The following is a 13877-nucleotide window of genomic DNA, read 5'->3' as shown; positions in this document are numbered from 1 at the left end:
AGAGGTTATGTTGTGCCCCCCATGTACTGTGGCTATAGTCCTTGTCGCAGCGGCTGTGTTCAGATCCAACCTCCCTTTTGTCTGTCCTGCATGTCATCCCCTTCTCCCTACTCCCAATATTTCCTGCCCCTCTTTACAGTATAGCTGCCCTATCCAATAAAGGCAAAAAGGCCCAAAAAATAAGTTTAAAAAATGCCATTACATTCAGTTACATACTGTAGAAAATCAGCTCTTTGTTTGTTTTTATTATTGTGAAAAGAGATCAATAGAGAGAGAAGATAAAATGACTTCTTCCTGTTGTAAAGTTTGGGCATTTATATATGGGACCTAAATAAGACAGTACACTGGAGAAACTACAGTCATTTGCACCTATAGATTCATAATTTCTTATCCCTTCCACATTGCTTTGTTTCGTGATTTTGACTGAGCGTTGTTCATTTCTGGGATAGGTCGGGTGTCCATGTTGAGCTGTTCCAGATGTCTTGAACAGCAGAGGTTAAGCTCTGGTCTACCTACAGGCTCTGTCTTGTTTCTTCAGACTGCCTCTTCTGTCAAATCACATTTCTTTGACTGAAAGGTGCCCAGCTGTTGGGAGCTACATTTTCTTAACAGTTACACTGCGTGTGCAATTTTGAGAAGCTTCGTGCTGAAGCAGCCTTCACTTTAATTAAGTTTAAGGACAGCCTTTGTTCCTTCAGTAAGTTCTGCATGGTTCATAATAAATGACACAGAACATGCAGCATGCATGCATGAAATGGAATCAACCACTTCTCAGCTGTTAATCTTGTTTGCTCTGCATGTTGTGCCAAAAAATCCAAAGTAATGTGATGTGATAATACTGAGGAATTTATTGTATTTGCACCCACATCTGTTTTTAGCCCCTAACAACACCACATATTTAACACCATGTCAGGTTGTTTCTGTTTGGTGAGTGTGAGGACTAGATTTGACCTGCAAATAGAAACAGTGATTCTTGTTCCTTTCAGCATTCACATCTTCTTACCTTCCAAACACCAGCACATTTTAGGCTATCAACAACAATCCTCTTATCAGACAATATGCCATCCTGCTGATGCCATACTTTCATATGCCATTCTCAAACGCAGGATTCAAGGAATTAGTATATTACACTCAATTGCTTTTATTTGATCTTTTTTTTTTCATAATCTTAACCCAAAATAAATGAACTTTGGTGATCTCACTTCCTAAATGTCATGGCTGCACTGCGCAGCCTCAGAGTCTGAGGCTAGAGAGCATCATCGGCCAGCAGGCAGACAGACAGACAGACAGACAGACAGACAGACAGACAGACAGACAGACAGGTACTTAGACTGGCAGGTGGACAGACAGGCAGCCAGAAGAGAAGATAGGTTTAGGTGAGCTAAAGGCTGGTTAATGATATCACTGATCACAAACCAACACACATGGATAAAACCTACACACCCACAGACCCTGATGGACCTGCAGACGCACGCTGAGGTGGACATAGTAGGTGTCTGGTGACAGCTTGCAACTGTCTGTCAGTTGAGTTAAACTGCAGTCAGGCCAGTGTCACCCTGACAAACAATGAGCTCTGTTCCTCCTGTGAAGCTGGGACAACCTCAGGCAGCTTACACACACACACACACACACACACACACACACACACACACACACACACACCAATTTCAGTTGTGGTTGAAAGAAAGAGAGGGAAATTGGGATTTGAGTATATGACAACATCTATATTTGATTGTACAACAGACAGGCCGATCATGTGAGAGAGAGAGAGAGAGAGAGAGAGAGAGAGAGAGAGAGAGAGAGAGAGAGAGAGAGAGAGAGAGAGAGAGAGAGAGAGAGAGAGAGAGAGAGAGAGAGAGAGAGAGAGAGAGAGAGAGAGAGAGAGAGAGAGAGAGAGAGAGAGAGAGAGAGAGAGAGAGAGAGAGAGAGAGAGAGAGGGAGTAGATGTGGCTTGTCCCTTGCATCCTGCATCACAGAGAAGTCCTTTTGGCCTGTCATTCAACGTCAGCTTGTATTAGAGACTAAAGAAAACCCCTGGGAGAGAGAGAAAAAGCAACAGAGAGACGGGGGGAGAACTGCAGGAACAACAGTCGGGGGGTGGGGGGATTTAGAAAAACAGACAGGGAGAGAAGAGACAGAAGGAGAAAGAAACCATGAGAGATAAAACCTGAAGCAAAGGGCAAAGAATGGTGGGGAAATGTAGAGGGGGAGGAAGGAGGGAACAAAGTGCAACATGGAGGAGAAACAAAGAAAGGGCTGTTACTGCAGAAAAATCAAAAGGAGAGTGGAAAATAAAACAAAATAAAAAGAGCAATCAGGCTTTTACTTTGTAGTCTATGCATTCAACTGTAAACTTTCTGTCTGATCCACTGATGAGCCAAGGCACATCACTGTGAATCCAACATTTTCTTTTCTTAAACATTTGTTCCTCGTAAGGTACAGAAGACAAGATCAGATGTACTCGATAATTCTGCAGGAAATGTTTGTATGCAAGATTTTACATCCCATAAGGCACTTTCACATACATACAACTATAGCACTCTTAATCCATCAAATATAAAAAAATGTTACATAGTTAAAATAGGTGAATAAAGTGACAACTATATATATCAGCTAAAGGCCTTCAAAATATTATGGAGTTTAAAATATGGATATTAGAGGTAGATATTTAAGATATAATAGATTATTTTGTAAGCCTCATGCAAGTCAAATATATCAACCTTAAACTGAAAAACCTTTTCTTTCAGAGTGAGTCTGACTCATCAGGATATTCTGAAAAATTATTCTCATTTCTGTTTCCCTGCTGGTTAACCCAGTGGTGCTCATTTAACACACGTATGTACACACACACACACACACACACACACACACACACACACACACACACACACACACACACACATTCAAGGTGCATCCTTCCTATAGTATCCTACATAACTCTGTCTTTAAAACTAAGCTGTTTCAGTGCAGCATTAACAAAAATCCCTTGAACTTCAGATTTTAGATTTCACATCAGCTTTGGGGATCATTAGACATTCTAGCACGGTTTCATCTCTACAACTAATAAGAGTCCTTGCTGGTTGCAGCAGAGCATTTTAACTCCGTTTTGAGGCACTCTTCTGCTTCACTGATGGTGACGCTGATGAACAGTGAGGATTTGGAGCGACTCATGTGTGCTCATCCTATGTCTCCCCCTTCAAAGCGGCTGCAGCTCTGTGAGGTTCTCCTTTAAATTACAGAGAAGACACTGTTAGGTAGGTATAGATAGATAGATAGATAGATAGATAGAAAGAAACGAGACAGGCAGGTGAAAAGCAGGAGAGCAGGAGAGAGAGAGATGCTAGATAAAGCGGTGGGGCGTTGAGGGGGCGTTCGGCACGCAGTGATTGGAAAATATCGAAGACGCGTACGCGCTAATCCGATGATAGGTCTCCGTTACTGAGGGGAGGGAGGGGTCTGTAAAAAAAAAAAAAAGTAGGACCGGGGCGGGAGCATCTTGCGCTCGCGCGCCGCGTCCCTTCCTCCCGTGCCTTTTGTGTTAGAAACTCTCATATCTCACATATCAATAATTCAAGCCCGGGAAAGAGAGAGAGCAGACGGAGCTCCCCCCGCGCGCTATGAGTTCTGCTGCGTCGTCACTCGTCCAGGGCCCCTCCGCACCGCGCGTGAATCCCGCGTATCGTGTTTCCAAGTGACAGAAAAGCTGCTGAGAAGTGACAAAAAAGGAAGAGGGCAGGTGAAAACTGGTGACACGAGCGGAGATATAGAGGTTGTTCAAAGATTATCGCAAAAAAAAAAGGAGATACGCCTCAAAATATCCTGTTCTGTCTCGTCCAAGAGATTCCGCGAGGGAGAAAGTGTTTTCTTTCGGCTAATTAATTCAAGCTGGTGGAGTGGCATCTATAGTTGCAAACAGCAGCCTGCTCTAGGTTCGTCGGGGGAACACGGGGAAACTCTTGCCACCTTACTTTTTCAAAGGGGAGTAGACCCGGGTTTTGAGGTGTGAAGACAGAAGTTGTTCTTGGTTCTGCTCCGGTATGTTGGCGTTTTGCCTGCTGAGTGCCGTTTGGCTCGCGGCGAGTCCAGCCCGCGCTCAGAACGAGACAGAACCAATCGTCCTGGAGGGGAAGTGCCTGGTGGTGTGCGACTCCAACCCGACCGCGGACCCCACGGGCACGGCACTCGGGATCTCTGTGCGCTCGGGCAGCGCCAAAGTGGCGTTCTCTGCTGTCCGGAACACTAACCATGAGCCCTCCGAGATGAGCAACCGAACCATGGTCATCTACTTCGACCGGGTAGGGAAATATATGATCATATTTTAAGTCATGTAATTGCATGAAATAACTAAGAAACGCAAGGTTCTAATTGTGTTTTCCGTTTTATAGTCTTATTGTAAATAATACCACACTTAAAGAAGGAACAATGTAAATTAACGCATTTAAGTTTTAAATGGCATATTTGCGTGCATGGCGTGCAGCCCACAACCTCGTGACAGTTGTCAAAAAAGCATGGACAGAGGACAAACTGAGCTTTGGATGGATGGAAAGTAAACCAAAATAAATAATTTGAGATAGTTTTGATCTCGTTTTCTGTCCCGTTGTCTTGCCTTAACTATTTTATATTGGCTTTATGCACATTTTTTAAATAAAGAAGAAACACTTTGAAGTTTATGTGAAATAAAGGCCGGATTAAGTCTGAGGTACAGCTTTAAGTATATTTAAAGTCCTCTAAAACAGGTTAAACGAGCTAATGGATGCAAAGGTCTTGTATTTGCAGAGAGCAGCTCCATTCTGAAAGACTGAAACTGGAGCGGAAATGATCCGTCTCTGTAACGATTCTTTTTATAGGCAATACGTTTCCGAAGTGCCTGCGAAAGTAAAGCATGGTGGACCAGACCTTTGAATATTTCAACTTTTTATATAGGAAACTGACATCTTGCCAAATAATTTAGTAACGGCAGGTCGCGAGGTCGAGGTCCTCACCGCCTCCCGTTAAAGGTTAATTCTCCCTCAAACTGCCGTTCAATTACACGCCATAGTTCGCCTCCTTCGCCTCCTTCCATAAAACCAGACATTTGGCTGCAGAAATGCATAATTGAAAATTTCATTTGAATGATTGATTAAGTTCCCTTTCATTCCCCATAAAGTTTGGAAGTTCTTACAAGGGGAAAAAGCCGAGATAAAAGCCTACAGTGTTGAAGTTATTCTACTACAACACTGAATATGTGGTCCAGGGCCTTACGAGCCTTTTATAGCCCTCTATCACACAATGCAAAGATCAGAGCGGGATGAAGGCCGTTCTGGAACCCCAAAAGAAAAGCATGCCATATAGTAGGTGGATACTTAAAAAAACCCAAAACAAAACAAAAAAAAGATTCTCTAAGACAGGAGTCTTTTAAGATGAACTGCGAATTAATTTTGTGTTAGGGGTTTGCACAACTTTATTAAACCAAACATTTTACCTGCGTTGTTAAATGTTGCCAAGTCTGGACTGCTTTGCTTATTTGGCAGGATGTGCAGGTTAGGCCCAAAAAGAAGTATGCGCCCTTGTGATATTGCAAATACTTTTTGAGTGCAATCATTTTGAAAGACAACCACCACTCTTTTCTTTCTTTCTTTCTTTCTTTCTTTCTTTCTTTCTTTCTTTCTTTCTTTCTTTCTTTCTTTCTTTCTTTCTTTCTTTCTTTCTTTCTTTCTTTCTTTCTTTCTTTCTTTCTTTCTTTCTCCAGGTTCTAGTAAACGTTGGGAAGAATTTCGACGAGGAGAGAAGTAATTTCATCGCGCCACGTAAAGGGATTTACAGTTTTAACTTCCACGTAGTGAAAGTCTACAACCGCCAAACTATACAGGTAGCACATTTTCATTTTTGTCCGTTTCATGTTTGTGTTTGCTTGTGTGTATGAGCGTGCGTACTTCCCCCCTCCTCCACTCTGCGCTGCTTTTCTTCTCATAAAAGTTGAATATCACGCGCGATGGAAGTCATTCGTAGATGTTTGAAATGTGTTTCCCGGGAGACAACGAGTGCGGGCCTCAACAGATGAAAGCTAGTCGACCGCCACCCGTCGGCCCAATCATAATTAATCAATACACGCTCAGGGGATCGCGCCAAAATGAAGCGCGTGCAGCCGGCAGGAGGACGAGGTGCTGTGGTGAGTGCGAGGAGGGGCACGCGACTCTCAGCAGCTTTACTTTTCAGCACCATGGACAGCGACGTCTCCTCCACTCTGCCTCTTCTCATATAGAGAGAGGCAGCAGGCAGGCTGAGATTTTTGATTATTTAGAAGATTAAAACATTAAGTACATTTTGAACAAAGCAAACAGAGGCAGGCGTTTTAATTTTCTCTCTCTTTCTCACAAACAAATAAGAGCTCACATGGGTTTTCATGTAGGAATAACGTGTTTGCTGCTTATTTGCTTCTCACACAGTCTCTCTCACACGCAGCCTGCAGCCCTTTTATCCTTGTTATCACCATGCGTGGATGCCCACTTCTTATTCTTTTGATGTGTCAAGTGATGAGCAGTCTTAAGCTCATTTCCAGCATTTAACATGCACTTGATGAAGCTTTACAAGCAACACAGCGTTAATTACAATGTATCTCTTGCAAATTAAACTGTTGTGTAATTATGCTGTTGGTTCCCTGCGGCTTCAGCATTATGTTTTGCTACTTATGCTTTATCATTGGAGTCTTGAATTAATTATCAAGGCAGTGACAATAACAACTACAAGGAGGCTGGGCGTGCGATTATGTGAGAGGGAAAAGCTATGTCGAGCCCGCCGCTTACTCCTGGTCATCTTTGTGTGACTGAACGCTACACTTGACTAATAGTTGCGTGGTAATCAAATCGGTCAAATGAAGCAGAAGACAAGGGAAATGGAGTGTCATGCCACCATTTGTTCTGCATTTTGTGGCAATGTGCTGCTTTTGTTTTTAGAAAGTTTTGTTAATAAAAAATAAAGAGGGATGAAACAGAAAACGAATTTAGAAATGTTTTAAATCTTTATAATCACCAGACCAGTGAACTTCTTGTTTTTCAGCCTTTAAGAGTGAGTCCGGTTTAGTTTGAAAAGCAAACGATTGTTTTAAACAACATTCATTCTAAAGGAGTAGAAAATGTGAGGTTTGTGTTACTGGCATGAAGCAGACAGGTGTAGGTTGTCCTCTCTCCTACCAGCATTCAGCCTGCGTGCTGCTCACCTTCAACCTCCTCCTCCCATCCATCCAGCACATCTGCTGTGTTGAAAACTCCCACTGTTTGATTGCCTTAGAGGCAGCTACTGTGGTGCATGCAAGAGATGAGAGACAGCAGGAAAAGGAGGGCAGCGGGGATGATGAAGAATTTCAAACAAAGACAGGATGAGAATGAATGAAAATTGGTAAAAGGGACAAAGTAAAAAGAAATGGAATGAGGAATGGGGAATTTTTGAAATATGAAAAAAAAGGAGAGCTGAGTAAAAGGGGAACGTAGAAATGAGGAGCTGAAAGGTGGGAGAATTGGAGAGGGCAGAAGAGAAATCAGAGAGTAGAGGAAAAGGGGAAAACAGACACGTCAGATAAGAGCAAGACGGATTGAAGGTAAAGAAAAAGAAAAGGTTAAGGTGAAGAGATAGACAGGAAAAAGCCAGACATTGTGAGGAGCTATTGATCAGTGGATGCTCGGTACAAAAGGAAAAAAAAACACATTTTCCAACTCTCATCAGTGGGTTCCTTATGCAGGGATCTGTCTGTTTGTGAGGGGTGAGAGAAGTGATGTGGGTTTCAAAAAGAAGTAAAACCTATCACACCTCCCTTTTTTGTCCTGCCAATTATATTCAGATATTGCAAATTCATAATAGCGTGTTCTCTGAGCCAAAGGGAGAATTATCAAACCATCCACAAGGCCAGCCATGGGCAGTGACTACACCAACTAATGGTTCACTTTCTTACTTTGCATTAGGACAATAAACATATCAAACACTTCCTTTTGTTACATGATGTGATCTCAAGTACAACAATTTACATTTCCTAGACGTGCCAGTGCTCTCTCTGTTTTAAATTAAATGTAATCAAATCAATTTCCTCTCCGTGAGTGAGCATCGTGTACCTGCAGCTTTAATGGAGAGTTTGCAGTTCAGAACGACCGTGCACAGAGTGATTGGTCAGAGTTTACTGAAAATAGTTCTGAAAAATGATGGAGAGGAATATTAAGGAAATAGACATATTATAGTACTGTTTATTTTTGATTTGCACTGGAAGTAGTTGGTATTTCACGCTGTTTTTTGAGCACCTGAGCAGTCTGAATTAGCATCCAAAGAAGCCTCAGGTCACAGCAGCTCTGTCGGGGTGAAAGCTTTACAAGGAGCATGTCTAAAATGCTGCATGCTGCGCGTATATCAAACCTTTCATTTTCCTGTCAAGAGAAGAAAACCCAGAGGCGCTGCCTCAAGCTGCTGATAGCACACCGCTCTGATAATAACTTATTTGAGCTTTTATGCTGTGCTCTTTAGTTATTAAAACGTATTTTACATTTGGACTCAGAGCAGCTGCTTCTTATTCCCTCTTACAAAACAGAATCCTTTTGGCTGATTCACTGCCAGACAATGTTTGTGCTCTGGTTTCCAATACACACATTTTTATTCTCCAGCTAAGGTCACTGGGTCACCCCGTGTAGTAATGAGATATTTCTCCCCTGAGAGATAGCAGACATGCTTCGTTTTCAAATGTTGTCTACTTCATTTAGAACAGTAAATACTGTCTCTGATAATTGTACGGCATGAAGATTGCTCGCCGGAACAAAACAGTTGAATTTAATTTCAAATGATTAAAATCATGCCTCTTTGTTTGTTTTTTTACTGAGTGTTTTGTTCAACAACTTCCTAATTGGTGCTCTGCATGTAAAGGTATAATCCGACTTTCAGAATAAATGTCCGCTAGATGTCGCACTTTAACAACAGTTACTCAGAGCAAAACAAAGCTGTCGCTATAAGACGACACTGTGCATGTATTGATTATCTCCTTGACTGCTGTGATAAATTCAAAACACCTTCAACATAACTAACGATATTTGCTCACAATAAAAACACAATCACTGTTGACTTTGGGATTCAAGAGACTTCCAATAGGGACACATAATCTCTTCATTCTCAAGATTGAACTGGCAATGAAACTCAGTATTAGTCCACAATTATTTTGTCAAAGATACAATATGTAGAAGTTTATGACACTATTACATTCAAATATCTAAATTAATAAAAAAAAAAAGGACCAAACCTATGTTTTATGTGTTGTGACATTACTGCAAATATTTCCATCACTGATCAAAGACAAAGGGTACATTTTTTATTTTGTAACAGGAAGTGTCTTGTTGTTGTGGCGGCCATGAAACATCATGTCTGTACAGTCGTTACCAAGGAAACACAGGTTGTTGCATTGAAGACCGCTACATAAGGAAGCCTGAGCTGTTTCTGAAAGCTGCTGCACTGTTTGAGTATGTGTTGCTGTAAGTTATGCATCGTATGAAAACATAATCTCTTCCTCAGGTCTGATTTGCCTGGTTCTCTTTACTATTGTGAACACAGTATTGGTTTTCATTGGGGTTAGGGGGGAAGCATAGAGAACTCCCATGATTCCCCGTCTCAGGCTCAACTTCATGTTTTTGTAATTGTTTTGATTAAGAATTTACAAACTCTGCTTTCAAGTTTCATCTCCAGTTGTGCACTTAACCAAGTAAAAGACTGCAAAAGAAAACTAGCTTGTGTAATCTTGACAACAAGTTTCCCTTTGTAATGTCTAATGTAAGACAACAATGTGACAGCCAGTTGACGACGTAGATTCCTCTTGCGTCTGAGATCACGTTGGATCACGCAGGATGTTGTGAGATCTGGTGTCTGTGTAATCGCTGCTGTGAAATCGTCACTACAATCAGCAGGTGTAATCTTGTGTTCAAATCTTCCAGTGTGCCTTCCAGGATTATATTACTGAAAGTCTGTTAAAACTGACCTCATGTCTGTGGTCTGCTCTCTCACAGTTTTAAATTGGTTAAGATTTGACATTTTTGACCACAGTACAACATACTGAAGCGTTTCTTCCCACGGTAATACTTCTAAAGCTATACTGTAAGAACCAAGAGCAGATTATATAAGTAACAAATATGTGTCACTACAAGTACAGTGTGCTCCAGCTATGTACCTGAAGGAAGTGTGCGTCCTGTGCTGTCGATGTGTTACCCAGGAAGTGTAAAGAGAACAAGCAGCAGAAACAAACCCTCTTTTCTGGTGTCATCGGCTCAGACAGTGCTCATCTTGTACAGTGGAGACGCAGGGAAACAAGAGGCAAGTCGGAGTCACATAAATAAGCACCTTATCTGTTCCTGCGTTCTCTTGCCTTTGAGACGGTGGGAGGAGAAAGGGGGAAGAAAGGACATGATAATGGAGTCTGTTTGCAACTGGCCAGAGCGACTGTATATTCTAGGAGTTGTCAGGCTCTTTCACAAAGACGATGTACTTCAGCCTTTCCTTTGCAAGCTCGTTTCAAGGGCAAAGATGAACAGCTCTGCTACACAGAGGTCATTTACAGCTGTGTTGCTGTAAGTCTCATATTCAGTATTTTAATTTTGTACATCACCTTTTTGACTTTTGTGATCCCTTTGTCCGTTTAAGAAGCCAAAGATATAGTCTTGTGAAATATCTCACAACTCATCAATCTACTTTAATTTCATTTTAATAGGCTGTTCATTGCTGCACTTCAGCTGTTTTCACACATTCCCTCTGGAAAGGTTCGAGAGAGTTTCATTACAAGCGACCCGTTAAATCTTCCAGACTGTTCTTGCTCACAGCAGGGGGCTGTGGCTGCAGGCGAGACGGGGGGGGTCTAGGGAGTCCGACACTATGATGACAGTTTTAACCTTTAATAAATGCAACATAAAGTTTGATATATATATTCAGGGTATCGACGAGACATTTGAGAGAAACATAGTGGTGAACAGAAAGCTTCATGAAGCAGCTCGTGTCGGTCAGAATTTAAATGTCCCTCTCACTTGTGCAAGAGAGGTAGGTGGTCTCAAGAGGCATGATGTTAAAGGATGACGCAGACACAGCCGAGTCCGAATCGTCAAACACTAAGCATGAAGGTGCTCTGTGATGGCACCGGTCGCCGCCTGTCTTGTGCTGGTTGTAGAATGTAAACGTCTTCACCTACCTCTACTCACTTGCGCTGAACTTTCCTAAATATTTCCTGCTGTGTTGTTTACATCAGCTCTCCCCGACGTCACGTGAACATCTTACTGCGGGACTGGCTGGAAAAAGTTTGGATCAAGTCAGAGTGAAAAAATGTGGCTGTTTGCATTCACACATGCAGCACACCTCAATAACGTTGTGAAGTTTTGCACATGTGAGAAGGGATTTTCGAACAGTTGACTATAATGTTACCAATACTAATATGTTGAGCAACTCAAGGTGGATAGCTGGAAAAATGTGCACACAAGTTCACTTTGTAATAATTTCCCCTCCTCTTGAGCTCGTGGGTCATACTAGGGCCGTTTCTTTCTGTTGTCTTCAAAGTAAGACTCAGAAGAGTCTTGGGCTCATGGGAAAAAGAGGGATTTCTTCCTGTGGTAGAATTGTCTTTTTAAAAGGTTAAATCTAAAAGCTCACTTTCAGTTAATATAACAGCACTCTGATGTGACATCTTAATAGATCTATTTGGGGAGGAAATGTGGTGGTGACCATAACAGTGACTCATTCATTCTCAAATCATCCTTTGTCAGAAATCGAAGGATCTCATTAATGGGAAACAAATGTGAGATTACAATTACAGAGTGGGGATGTTGAGTAGGCGAGTTTAAGTGTGACTCATACATTCATTCAGCCTTTCTGTGTGCTTTTCTTCTCTTCATTAGTTTTTGTGTCTGAGATGAGGCCTCTAAGCTCCTCTTTGAAACAATGACGTCATAATGTTTACATGCACACCTTCCATTAAGGTCCATATTCTGGTGAAGGCAATATTCCCAAAAGGTTTTTACGTGACTCCTACGCAATCAGAATATTGTCATTATTTCACTGAATACAGGAATATGGTGTGCATGTCATCGTAGTCACTGTCTGCTATGTGTCAAAAACCTCTACACGCGTACAAACCAGGATGTCAGGGGCTCTGAAAGCCACAGGGTTGGTTTGTAATTTTCCTTTTTTGCAGAACGTTAAAGTTTTGGGGTGGCTGTGGATCAGTACAGTCAGTCAGCTCTCGACTGAAATGTCAGGGTTCAATCCCCAGCTCCTGCTGTGTGAACACATGTCCATGTGTCCTTGGGCAAGGTACTGAACCCAAAGTTGGTCCCATATGTATGAATGGGGTTAGTTTATACTGATGGACACTTTACAGAGCAGCCTCTCCCATCAGCGTGTGAGTGTGTGACCTGCAGTGTAAAAGTTTCTTTCCAGATTGTCAGTTGTTTGTTTTTTTATACATATATTTTTTTCAAAGAACCAACAGAGTCAACTCATAGGAATTGAAGGCATAATTCCCACAGAGAATGACATTTTAATGATGTGAAACTTTTAACAGCTACTGCCTCAGCATTTCAGGAAGACAGTGGAAGTCTTCCTGCAGCGCAGCCGAAGGTTCTAAAAGTCTGGGATCACATCCAGAACACAGCTGGCCTGGTTGGTCAGATCGAGCAGGTCAGGTCCATCTGTGACCTGTTAGCTCAGCTCAAGAAGTCAGGACGAGACAATCTGGGGTTCTGTGTGACGTGAAAGTTGGCTGAGGTAATAAAACCTTTTCGATAGCCAAGCTTCATCCACAACGTGTCAGCTTTGACAAAGTCATTCCTAGAAGAGTGAATGCCTATGTCGGGGTCTGCTGTCACTTTATCAGGAATATAGAGAAGATACACGACAGCTGTGGATTATTAATCAGTAGTCTATATGGTCAGAGTGTTCACTTCTGAAGAAGATATTTGATTGAGCTCATGATGGATGACATTCCTGTTGAATTCAGGCATAACAAGTCCTCCAGTCATTTTTAAGACACAATTAAAAACCACACTACCAACAATATTTTTATATGCAAAATTAATGTATTATTTCTGGAAAAAAGATTTTCACGTAAAAAGATCAACCAATGAGTATGGAGGCATGTTCGGGCAAATAAGGAAACACATATTGGTCAGGTCCCTCAATACTTAAATTACAAGAATTGTTTTGTATTTAATTTAAATTGACATTTTATATATTTTTTCAGTTTATTTTGAGTCTACATTTTATCTTCCTATTTGAGCCAAGTACAGACATTTTGACTTGATTCAGAGCAGTGTTAAAACAGACACAACATGTTTCTCACTCACATTTATTTAACTTCTTTTTTAACATCTTTTTCAAGTGTAATTCCCAGCTCAAACACTACTTTACACATTTGTACGCAGGGACGTTGCTCTTAATTCTGGTCCCCATTAAAATATCTCATTACATCTCACACAGCAAACCCTGCACCACCATTATAACCACACCTGCATTACACTAACCTGGCAACGTTCTGAATGAGCACATCTTTGTGTGACACTTTTTGTGACCATTTGACTTCAATGTTCGCAAGAAAGAAAATACATCGTCAGCAACATCTGCTCTGTAGAACAAACACATTTCACACATTTTACAAACCAGTGTGTGTGTGTGTGTGTGTGTGTGTGTGAGGGGAAGAGAACAACACACACTCTTTACACTCTAAGCATAACTTACTTGTAACTCCCTCACAGAAGTGAGCTGAACAGTCTCTCTGTTACCTTCTGCATAAAGAATCAACTCAACCATGTCCTCTTCCTTGACTCTCTTGACTGTGGGATCAAATGGACTCACACAGGGTGGACTCATTGTTGCATATTTAGTAGGGGTGAGAGGGGTCTCAG

The 13877-nt window shown here is 41.7% G+C and overlaps 1 protein-coding gene across 2 annotated transcripts in view; it reads left to right on the top strand.

Moving 5' to 3' along the window:
- The first annotated feature begins 3340 nt into the window (after nt 1–3340).
- Nucleotides 3341–13877, top strand: part of cbln1 (cerebellin 1 precursor) — a 30333-nt gene continuing 19796 nt past the window's right edge. For both annotated transcript variants that reach the window (XR_013779320.1, XM_079346873.1), the window contains exons 1-2: nt 3341–4295; nt 5729–5848. Coding sequence is in view for 1 of the 2 variants with exons in the window: in XM_079346873.1 (XP_079202999.1) it covers nt 4038–4295; nt 5729–5848 (378 nt within the window). In the remaining variant the exon portion in view is untranslated. The remainder of the gene's footprint in view (nt 4296–5728; nt 5849–13877) is intronic.

Source organism: Symphodus melops, assembly GCF_947650265.1.
Source record: "Symphodus melops genome assembly, chromosome: 6".
Taxonomy (NCBI): Eukaryota; Metazoa; Chordata; class Actinopteri; order Labriformes; family Labridae; genus Symphodus; species Symphodus melops.
Note: the sequence above shows the minus strand (reverse complement) of the source record. Positions and strands in the feature narration are given on the sequence as shown.